This window comes from Schistocerca piceifrons, chromosome 4 (assembly GCF_021461385.2).
Source record: "Schistocerca piceifrons isolate TAMUIC-IGC-003096 chromosome 4, iqSchPice1.1, whole genome shotgun sequence".
NCBI lineage: Eukaryota > Metazoa > Arthropoda > Insecta > Orthoptera > Acrididae > Schistocerca > Schistocerca piceifrons.
The window spans coordinates 470,785,415-470,798,117 of NC_060141.1; the positions used below are offsets into that span (position 1 = coordinate 470,785,415).

At 44.0% G+C, this 12,703-nt stretch overlaps 1 protein-coding gene across 1 annotated transcript in view; it reads right to left on the reverse strand.

The window, feature by feature from the left end:
- LOC124795920 (methyl farnesoate epoxidase-like) overlaps nucleotides 1-12,703 on the reverse strand; it is a 188,375-nt gene that overhangs the window by 19,824 nt on the left and 155,848 nt on the right. The window contains exon 7 of the mRNA XM_047260001.1: nucleotides 9,744-9,861. Coding sequence (XP_047115957.1) covers nucleotides 9,744-9,861 — 118 coding nt within the window. The remainder of the gene's footprint in view (nucleotides 1-9,743; nucleotides 9,862-12,703) is intronic.

Here is a 12,703-nt window from a genome sequence, read left to right on the forward strand (position 1 = left end):
TAAAATGTTTGTTAAATACCATCATGCGAGCATGATCACGTCTTCACTGAGTACAAATAACAGCTCAGCCAATGCACTGCCCATTCATACACTGAAGAGCCAAAGAAAGTACACTACTGGCGATTAAAATTGCTACACCGAGACGAAATGCAGATAATAAACGGGCATTCATTGGACGAATATATTATACTAGAACTAACATGTGATTACATTTTCGCTGGCCGGTGTGGCCGTGCGGATCTAGGCGCTTCAGTCTGGAACCGCGTGACCGCTGCGGCCGCAGGTTCGAATCCTGCCTCGGGCGTGGATGCGTGAGACGTTCTTAGGTTAGTTGGGTTTAAGTAGTTGTAAGTTCTAGGGGACTGATGACCGCAGATGTTTAGTCCCATAGTGCTCAGAGCCATTTGAACCATTTGATTACATTTTCACGCAATTTGGGTGCATAGATCCAGAGAAATCAGTACCCCGAACAATCACCACTGGGCGTAATAACGGCCTTGATACTCCTGGGCATTGAGTCAAACAGAGCTAGGATGGCGTGTACAGGTACAGCTGCCCATGCAGCTTCAACACAATACCACAGTTCATCAAGAGTAGTGACAGGCGTATTGTGACGAGCCAGTTGCTCGGCCACCATTGACCAGACGTTTTCAATTGGTGAGAGATCTGGAGAATGTGCTGGCCAGGGCAGCAGTCGAACATTTTCTGTATCCAGAAAGGCCCGTACAGGACCTGCAACATGCGGTCACGCATTACCCCTCTGAAATGTAGGGTTTCGCAGGGATCGAATGAAGGGTAGACCCACGGGTCGTAACACATCTGAAATGCAATCTCCACTGTTCAAAGTGCCGTCAATGCGAACAAGAGGTGACCGAGACGTGTAAACTATGGCACCCCATACCATCACACCGGGTGATACGCCAGTAGGGCGATGACGAATACACGCTTCCAATGTGCGTCCACCGCGATGTCGCCAAACACGGATGCAATCATCATGATGCTGTAAACAGAACCTGGATTCATCCGAAAAAATAACGTTTTGCCATTCGTGCACCCAGGTTCGTCGTTGAGTACACCATCGCAGGCGCTCCTGTCTGTGATGCAGCGTCGAGGGTAACCGCAGCCATGGTCTCCGAGCTGATAGTCCATGCTGCTGTAAACGTCGTCGAACTGTTCGTGCAGATGGCTGTTGTCTTGCAAACGTCACCATCTGTTGACTCAGGGATCGAGACGTGGCTGCACGATCCGTTACAGCCATGAGCATAAGATGCCTGTCATCTCGACTGCTAGTGATACGAGGCCATTGAGATCGAGCACGGCATTCCGTATTACCCTCCTGAACCCACCGATTCCATATTCTGCTAACAGTCATTGGATATCGACCAATGCGAGCAGCAGTGTTGCGATACGATAAACCGCAATCCCGATAGGCTACAATCTGACCTTTATCAAAGTCGTAAACGTGATGAAACGCATTTCTCCTCCTTACACGAGGCATCACAACAACGATTCACCAGGCAACGCCGTTCAACTGCTGTTTGTGAATGAGAAATCGGTTGGAAACTTTCCTGATGTCAGCAGGTTGTAGGCGTCGCCACCGGCACCAACCTTGTGTGAATGCTCTGAAAAGCTAATCATTTTATATCACAGCATCTTCTTCCTGTCGGTTAAATTTCGCGTCTGTAGCACGTCATCTTCGTGGTGTAGCAATTTTAATGGCCAATAATGCAGTATGCCTGCGTAATATTTTGCAGGGCCCACGCGAGTGCACAGGAGCGCCGCAACACGACATGTCATGGAGTCGACTAAGGTCTGTAGTAGTGCTGGAGGGAATTGACACCATGAATCCTCCAGGGCTGTCGATAAATCAGTAAGAGTACGAGGGGGTGAAGATTTTTTCTGAACAGCGCGTTGCAAAGCATCGCAGATATGCTCAATAATGTTCATGTCTAGGGAGTTTGGTGGCCAGCGAAAGTGTTTCAATTCAGAAGAGTATTCCTGGAGCCACTCTGTAGAAATTCTGGACGTGTGGAGTGTAGCATTGTCCTGCTAGAATTGCCAAAGTCCGTCGGAATGCACAACGCACATGAATGGATGCAAGTGATGAGACAGCATGCTTACGTACGTGTCACTTGTCAGAGTCGTTTCTAGACTTATTAGGGGTCCCACATCACTCCAACTGAACAAGCCCCACACCATTACAAGGGCCACCACCAGCTTGAACAGTCCACTGCTGACATGCAGGGTCCATGGATTCATAAGGGTGTTACCATACCCGTACACGTCCGTCCACTTCGTACAATTTGAAACGAGACTCGTCCGACCAGGCAACATCTTCCATCCATCAACATTCCAATGTCGGTGTTGACGGGCCCACGCGAAGTGTAACACTCTGTGTCGTGCAGTCATTAAGGGTACACTAGTGGGCCTTTGGCTCCGAAAGCCCGTATCGATGATGTCTTGTTGAATGGTTCGCACGCTGACACTAGTTGATGGGCCAGCATTGAAATCTGCAGCAATTTGGGGAGGGGTTGTACTTCTGTCACGTCGAACAATTCACTTCAGTCATCGATAGTTCCGCTCTCGCTGGATTTTTTTCCCGCCATAGGGACACCGGAGAATTGATGTTTTACCGGATTCCTGATATTCACGGTACACTCGTGAAATGGTCATACGGGAGAATTCCCACTTCATCGCTACCTCGGAGATGCTGTGTCCCATCGCTCGTGCGCCGACTATAACACCACGTTCAAACTCATTTAAATCTTGATAACCTGCTATTGTAACAGCAGTAACCGATCTAACAACTGCGCCAGACACTTGTATTATACAGGCATTGCTTGCCACAGCGCCGTAGTCTGCCTGTTTTCATATCTCTGTATTTGAATACTCATGCTTGTACCAGTTTCTTTAGCGCTTCAGTGTACCTCGTGTACGCGATACTACTGCCATCTGTATATGTGCATATTGTTGTCCTATGACGTTTGTCAAAAAAATGGTTCAAATGGCTCTGAGCACTATGGGACTTAACATCTATGGACATCAGTCCCCTAGAACTTACAACTACTTAAACCTAACTAACCTAAGTACAGCACACAACACCCAGCCATCACGAGGCAGAGAAAATCCCTGACCCCGCCGGGAATCGAACCTGGGAACTCGGGCGTGGGAAGCAAGAACGCTACCGCACGACCACGAGATGCGGGCTGACGTTTGTCAGCTCAGTGTAGATGAAGAGTGACAAGTGTCATAAGATCGAAGAAAATGTGCAGATTTGTGGTCCATACGCATCGAGGGATATGTATCTCACGCAAACACGAGAACGACCGGCGATGCGTGATGTCAGAAGACGAAGTTTTCTTCTGTCTCTGGAAGAATGTAGCGTCATTATTGACATGAAAGCGGTTGTCATACACGTCAGTAGAATGGAGTCTTGGCCCAGTAAATGGTGAATAAGGTTGAAAGACAATGCTACTGCTCATAGGTCTACCAGTTGGATCAGAGGTAATCCTACAACTGTCACTGATCCTGCCGCCGTTAAGAATCCATAATATATCTGACCTAACAGACATCAAGAAGGGATACATAGGAGACCATCGTCAAATATCTGCTACAGCCATATACAGATACTGTATCTAGTGTTACAGCAACATACACAGATCATAGCCAGAGCCATATGTTTAATTTAGTTCAAGAAAATCACTATCACAGCATGCAGACAGACACCCTGATACAGCGTCCGACGTATTGCAGCAGTGCGCAGAACTATTTTCAGACAAGCACCATTGGAGGAGGACACTCGGAGTTGTTTCCAGACTTTGAGTTTTCACTATCTCCAGCGTCAGACCACTCTTATTGCATAGTACACCAATTAATGTGGCGTTATTCTCTGCAACGTTAAATACCTTCTTATGCGGTGTTCTCAGTACGAGAGTTCACTGTACTGTTAATTTGTGAAAATCCACGAATTACTGTCATGAATGTTGTGCTGAAAAGTAATGTTTGAAATCAGTTATGTCAGAATTCAGCGCAAATAAATGGAATGTTCATCTCTCAACCACTGACAAAAATACTTTATTACCGGACAAAATATATGAGGACGACTGAAGGATAGTGAAAATACACTTCAACAATGAGAGTCCTAAGCAGAACGCTCATTTTCAGCAGTCTACATTCAGAAACATGATGTATGACAGCCAACTCATCCCAAGTGTGATGTCCTTACGTGTACAGATTTTATGGAACTATCTGGTGAACCCTTGGAAAGCTCACCCATCAGGAAACGACAGAAGAAGTCTTTGGTACGAATTTCTTGCATTCACTCGCTAGGAATGTAACATTGAAACGGTACAGTAGTTTCCGCTCTATAAGCAGCAGGTTTCGCTGCTCGCTCGCATCGGGAAATAGAAACAGAGGCAGCTCCGCATCTTTATTACACGACGCGGTCGGCCGCGGGTGCAACACAACCCATGTGGACGGGTGGAAAGAAATGTGTGAGGCTTCATAATAAGTATTTATATGTGTCGTGTATTACGCATTTCTTGTACGTGAATGTGAATCTGCACGTGAACTTTCTTAATCCTCCTCACACCTTTCCGTAAAGCGTGGCCAAATATTTGTTAGGAAGTAGTTCTGTAGTATAGTAGTGCCAACCTTACTCCTGGGTAGGGAATCAGAGAGACAGCACAGGCAGGTAAAAGTCAAAGACTTTCCAGTGTCACAAGATTTGGGGTGGAGAGGTTCGACCACCCCCTCCACCGGGGCCCAGGAAGACCTCCGGGTGCCCGCCATATTCTAGAGGGTTACAGAAGACGGGTAATTGAGCAGACGTGCCCTCAGTGCGTCTGTCTCAATGTTCACGCATGGAAGAGAGGTATTTGAATAATTGTACTAATTCTTTTATTTCCAGCTTCGGATTGTGTAAGGTAATGAATGTACTCGTTTAATTCCGGAAATTTGACCCCCTGTGTTAAAGTTTCTGGTCCCCAGTTTGCCCGTTATCCTCCTCACATAGTGAATGTCCTATGTGAAATATTGGGAGACTTTGGTGGTATACATTTGGTCAACGCAATTCCGTCTTGCCCGTAGAAAAGTGCGTGCAGATTCCTATATAATATACCCGAGCTATAAGTTGTAAAATTGTGATATCTGTAAACTGCAACAATTGTTGCAATGGCTGTAAAATCGAGTGACAATATTTAAAATAAATACGTAATCAATTGTCATCAATCTTTAACATACCTCAAAAATCACAAATAAGTCAAGTTAAAGGAATCCATTTAAAATAAAAGATATAGAATGCAGGGAACCACACATTAGCGTGTGAGCCCTCCAGCCCCTTGCCTAGTATCGTACAGAAAGGGCACGCTCTCTACGTAGCGCTCACAAGCTCCCCTCCTCAGTTACCCGTTGCGCAATTTTGATTCAGGGCTTGACATCAACTTTTATCTGGCGTCCCTAGGCAAGGAGGTAAGACGGTAAACTTTCAACATTTCAACACAATACACTATGCTAAATATAGTATTATAGGACTTTCATCAAACTGAGAGTTCAATGTAGTGTTAATTATTGAAAATCCACTAATTAATGACACGAACATGTCATTCCATCACAGTAAACTGCTTAGACAAAGCATGCTCCGTTTTGTCAACACTTGTAGCTGAACTGCTTCCCCCAGTACCGTTTCATGCCTGCAAACGGGTTATTTACTAACCAGGAATGTAACATAGTAAACCACTTAGTAGGGTAATGATGTTTCTATGACAGTAGCCTACAGATGCTGATGTGTGTGGACATATAACACATTTCGTCAGCTTTTTTAGTTTGTAAACATTGCATACCTGGTGCGGCCTGCACGGTTGAATTTTCCTTCCTGTCACCCATTGAGTTTTCCTGCCATTACAGTGAAACTAGGCTACATGTGCTAAGTTTGGAATGCAAGACGACCACTTGTACCAAGTATAAAATCCAAAATACTCGCTTATCCTACTAGATTCTTCACCTGTACGTGAGTAAATTTGGTACAATTTATGCTGTAAAATGGGGAAATTGTTGCAGTCTCACTGTAACCGGAGCATTTGGGAACAGTTTCACTGTTTTTGCTGTAACATGACGATGTAGGGTGGCAAGTGTCATGTAGTCAGCATTGTGTGATTAAGTTACCGCTGTCACCAGAAGATGGCAGACGATTTGTACGGTCAGATAATGTTAATACCCTAGTTTGGAGACACTACAGTATTTGGCTGACTCTGATAGTAATTGAATGTGGACGGCTGAAAGCATGACAATCCTCGCTTCATACCTATACAAATGACTGTTTCTAGTGTCCATCATGCTACTTCACCAAAAACTGTATGGCAGCATAAGTCAGACACTGACAAATGTACTTTAACGTGTAAGTTAGATCATTATTAGTCCCCGCGTGCCTTGTAATGTTGTAGAACAAATCTTTAAGTATTTTGATAAATAATATCTCAAACCGTCACAGTATATGCATGATCATGAGACGAAAGGTCTAAGAGATAGATTTTCTGGTACAGTTTCTCGCAGTTTCTCCCAACATAAGACAATTGTCGAACATTTTGCTATCACATTCCTGCAGCGTTGGGAACAGTCTGCGATATATCTGACTGTCATGATGGTAGCATTTATGACGAGGTAGCAAACAGATATTTGAAATTCTAGGGACAGGATATAGCGAAAGAATGGTAATAAACAACATGTAGAAGATATAAATTACAGAGAGAGATGCCTGGATTCGGGATTGAAAAGAGGTAAGACGAAGAGCTGCAGTCCTATCAACCTGTAGTTAAATCTGTACATCCAAAAAGAACCAAGAGCTGGTGAGGTATTCCATGCAGTTGTACAGACAGAAAAGCCATCTTAAAGTATGCCGATCACACTTTGTATAGTATGGTCACAGGATGTTTAAATGCTTCCTTGTCGATTTTACCCAGTATTTCTCCTGTATATCACATTACAATTCTATGTAGGAGAAATGATGTTTATGCTTTGATGCTATCTCTCACGGAGATGAAGTTGGAAAATTTATCACGTAGATAGCTGTTAAGCGCACCACACATATTTTGAAGTTTTCCTCAGTTGGACTCATCTTCCTACCATGAAGCTGTCGGATGTTAAGCACTTTATGGCAGAACAAGCACACAAAGTGTGTGCCCAATGGGTGGCTCACAATCTTCAACCACCACATGAAGTTTGTCGAATGGGACTCTCTCTTGAACATCTGCAGCACTGTATCAAGGAAGGAAGTGAGTTACTATCATGAGTGGTCGCTGGAGACGTGGTGTCATCACTTCGAACCCGAATCAAAACGGTGAAGTCTCCAGTGTAAGCAAGCAGACACTGCCACCCAAAAATATCCAAGGCCGTCCCCATAAATGGATGAAATGTTATGCTCACCTCGTTCTTTAACCAAAAGTGACCCCTTCTTACCAACTTCTGCAGTGTTGTACCTCGATGAATGCGCCGCCTTGGCCACGCTCCGCAAAGCTATGAAATCAAAACGGGCAGTGCAACACACAGTAGGAGTCATTGTGCTATACAAAAATACAAGGCAGCATACATCAAACACAGTCAAGGACCTCTTTCAGATATTAAGATGCGAAGCCCTCAGTCGCCTTCCATAGAGTCTGGACCTGTCTCCCTGTGAGTATGCCGTTTTTGATTAGCTGAAGAAGGCTCTGTGAGGCAAACGACTCACCTCAGATGAGGACGTCAAGCGGTACGTTCGGAACTGGTTCCCAGCGCGGCTCCAGGTATTTTACGAGACGACCATTCACAGTAGTGAGTCGCCATGGGACAAGGCCTCAATAGTGCTGTGCAATACTTATGAAATAAATGTACTCGCTTCTGTTTAGAGCTTCCTGCTGTTTTTTTGCTTAATGGCTCTCTAAACTATTTCATTGAAGAAGTCGAAAGAAACATAAACGTGTTGTGATCTCCGAAATAAATGTGGTGAGGGGCAAACGGCATCATAATCCTTATTTTTAGGGTGACTGTACGTTATATAGAGGGTAATTTCAGCAGCGAGCGAGCAGCGTTGTTGCATGGCGGTAGCAGTCAATGTGAGCTGCACAGAACTCCTCAGTCGCTGCTTCAGTACAGGTTAGTTTTGCATTTTGCTGTCCCTGTGGATACATATAGAAAAAACGAATATCCTACTAGACTAATATGGGACCGATCTATGGAAGCGTTCCGCTTTAAAAAAAGTTTTGTTGGGAAACAAACCGACGCTTTCCGTCGCTAGAAACATATGATGAGCAGTTTTTGTTAGGAATGACTCCAGCTACACATCGCCAAAAAGAAATTGCAAATATCCATCGCTACACCAGAGAAAATGCGAGAGAGGGATACCCGGTAAGAAAACCGTAAATTGTTTGAGTATGATCATATTGGCTGCTTGTTCCTTTCAAGATTTCTGTGCAAACGTAAAAGTGCCTGAGTAGGTTGTGTGTGTTCCGCTGGACGAAATCTTTGAAACACAGTAACACATCATTTCAGCAACACAGTGTTATAAGAGGATCACTTACAGATGACGGAAATATCATGTGATTTGTATAATTCCCGGACAAAACACCTAGGAACTGGAGGACACGATTTTATTTGGCATGGAACGGATAAATACCCGAAAAGTCAAGTAAGCCAAATCAGTTAATTAATATCCTCACACTCGAATCTATAGTAACATTGTGTTTTATGGACTTCACAAAATTTTGGCTAACATAAGCTGTATAATAACATCAATCAACGTCCACGTTGGATATCACATCCGTATTCGAAATCGCAAGGGGCAGGATTTGGCTAGTACCAAAATAAATATTGAAGTAAGAGTTCAACATGTTCCAACAGCCTATGATGGACAGACAACTTGGTTTTAAAATTCAAATGAGGTCATATTTTACGACAGTGTCTGCGGTTATGCGTTACTTTGATTACCATAAGAAATACTTTACTTTCTGTCGGCTCTACACTATCGTTTTTACACATCCTTCTACAGAAACGCTCTTCGTTCCTTTATTTGCTAGTAATGTTACACTAACATTTTCTTTGGTTTGTGTTTTGCGCCAGTTATGGTTTAGGAAGGCTTGCACTTCTTGTCAACGGTGGAAAAAATTTTGGCTTCTGCGATGGCATTTTCTTTTATTAACGGTTTCCAATTAAACATTACATAATTTGCAATAATGTTTGTTAGGGCCTCTGCTCTGTAGGGTGTGACAAATAACACGTATGTCCAAAATTTGTGCATCTTAGAGAAGGAATATAGGAATTTGACTATAATGACAAAATGTTTTCTCCATGACTTCATATGTTTAAGCTGTAATAGAACGTCAGTGTTCCTTGGGAATGTAGAAAGTAAATCTATTGGAATTCAGTTAGTTGCAGACGGTAAAACAGACTGATAAGGGAGAACAATTTTGTTAACTGTATTAGATATAAAAGTACGCATAATCGACGGTGGTCTGTACAAACAAACGAACTTGACGGTCTCTGTAACCCCACAATTGTCTCCATGCTACTTTGTCCGGGTTGCCACACTATACACGTAGACAGGATCAGACGTCACAACATTTCGTGGTGAATCATTTCAAGGGTAGATAGTCAATACTGAAATCTCAGAGTTTTGTTTGGAAAGACTGGACACTCTGGGAAAAATTCTCAACAGTTAGTTTTTCACTGGTGTCTGACTTAGGTTTTAATGAATATGACACAATATGTGTACTAACCTCTGGAAGTCTACAGCCATGTAGCGTGGTGTCGTCGAGTACCCGTCGATATCCACGTGTTGGTAAGACATGACACATTCTCATTGATTCCGCTAGTGCAGCTCTGGTGTAAACCAATCTACAAATAGTAAATGTTTTTGTCATTATTTCATTGATATGGATTCATAGACATCATTTTTACGCGAATTATATAAGCAAATATGACAATGGTTGAGGTCTCACTTGTTTATAAATCACAAAAAATCAACTGGCTCTAAGCGCTATAGGACTTAACACCTGAGGTTATCAGTCCCCTAGACTTAGAACTAATTAAATCTGAATTCGAACCTGCGACCGGAGCAGCAGCGCCGTTCGAGACTGAAGCACCTAGAACCACTCGGCCACAACGGCCGGCCAACGATTATGTGAACATTTTAGGTGATCAGGTGCTCCCCCTGATTCAAATGTTATTCCCCAACAACGATGCCATATTTCAGGACGATAATGCATGCATTCACATAGCCAGGACAGTGCAATCGTGGTATGAGGAGCACACAAACTGAACTGCAGCGTCTTCCCTGGCACCACAGTCCCCAAACTTGAACATTATCGAACCCTTGTTGGCGGTATTGGAGCGCAGACTCTGGAGCAGACTTCCGCCTGCCTCGTCACTACAGGCGTTAGAAGAGGTTCCGATCAAAGAGTGGCAAAACATTCCATTTGAGACTATAAATCCTTATATGCGAATATTACAAGGAGAATGGCAGCTGCATTAAGGCAAATGGAAGTCCAACCCCTTTTTAATAAACCATTGCCAACTAAGAACAGGTGTTCACACTGTTTTGCCTAGCCACTGTATGTAAATAGTCAGAATCCGGCGCTGCGGTCGGCAACGCCTATATAAGACAACAGTTGTTAGACAGGTTACTGCTGCTACAATGGTAGGTTATTAACATTTAAGTGAGTTTGAACGTGGTGTTACAGCCGGCGCACGAGCGATGAGACACAGCATCTCCGAGGTAGCGATGAAGAGGGGATTTTTACCGTATAACCAATTCACGACTGTACCATGAATATCAGGAATCCGGTAAAACATCAGCGCCTCGACATCACTGCGGCCGGGAAAAGATCCTGCAACAACGGGACCAACAACGACTGAAGAGTATCGTTCAACGTGACAAAAGTGCAACCCCCCACCCCCCTCAAATTCCTGCAGATTTCAATGCTGGGCCATCAGCCAGTGTCAGCGTGCGAACCAGTCAACGAAACAACATCAATACGGGCTTTCGGAGCCGAACACCCACTCGTGTACCGTTGATAACTGCACGATGCAAAGTTTTACGCGTCGCCTGGACCTGTCAACACCAACTTGGACTGTTGATGACTGGAAACATGTTGTCTGGTAGGATGAGTCTCGTTTCAGATTGTGCTGAGCGGATGGATGTGTACGGATATGGTTCAACCTCAGGAATCCATGGACCCTGCGTGTTAGCAACGGGCTGTTCAAGCTAGTGGAGGCTCTGTAATTTTGTGGGGCGTATGCAGTTGGAGTGATATGGGACCCCGGATACGTCTAGATACGATTCTGGCATGTGACACGTACGTAAGCCTGCTGTCTAATCACCTGCATCCATTCATGATCATTGTGTATTCCGACTGACTTTTCCAGTTCCAGCAGGACAATGCGACACCCACAATTGCTACAGAAGGTCTCGAGGAACACTCTTCTGAGTTTAAACACTTCCACTGGCCACCAAACTCCTCAGACATGAATCTTATTGAGCGTATCTGGAATGCCTTGCAATGTGCTTTTCAGAAGAGATCTCCACCCCGTACTCTTACGCATTTATGGACAGCCCTGCAGAATTCATGATAGTAGTGACCAAAGTCCAATCACATTAGAGGGGTATCTCAAGGGAGGGCACACTAACGTTTGATTCCTGTAGAGGGCCAACAGCCTGGATGATCGACTGATTCGGCCTTGTAACATTAGCCAACGTGGCCTTGCTATGATGGTGCTGCAAACGGCTTACAGCAAGGGAAAGCTACAGACGATGTATTTCACAGGAACATATATCACTACTGCATGGTTTAATGATAACTGCATCCTATTGGGTGAAATATTCCGGGCTTTAAATAGTACCTCACTTGGGACCGGTCGAGAACTATCAGAACACTATCATAAAAAAAAACAAGGCCGAACAAGTAATCTGCAGCTATCAACGAGCGATTCACAAACATCGATCATAGAGAAGTTGATTAGCATAGTTTATCGGCGAGAGGCACCTTGTGTTATGTCTTTTTCATACCAGAAAGCCTTTCATAAATCCGCACCACCACCTGGTAATTGAAATACGTGCTTTTCAAGTGTGGAACAAGTGTATGATTACAGTAAGCATTTGCCAGCAAAGAGAATTCAGTACGTCGTTATTAATGGATAGACATGGGCAGAAGTGAAATAGAGTATGGCCGACCTGAACAACTTATGATAGGGTCGCTAGTATTTGTGAACCACAACCCCACCGACAAATTATCGGGAGTTGTTCAGGGATAATTACTGGATATTTTTGTATAAGGGACATGTAGTCTCCGGCGGTCCGTTACAGAGAAATGCATTTCGTTTGATTTCTTGCCCTCATTTATCTTTGTATCTTCATTCCACTGAAAATCGGTGCATAACATTGCAAATTACGCTGGTATGCACTGTGTGTCTTGTTTTAAAACCCTTGTTCCATTCACTCATGGCACTTGTTGCGACAATAGTAAAGTCCACTTTACTCTTCGACCTCAAGACTGAATTCAGTACTGCTCGGTTCTACATCTCTTTCCTTTTTTTTCGGTTGAGTTAATTGTTTATTACCAGTGATACGGTGCAGTACTGATAAGTTCACTGATGGAAATTCTGCATCTCGTATATGGGTTCACTGACTGCAGCGAAAGGCCGGCACAAAGACGCTATACTGAGACGTGGCAACCCCATT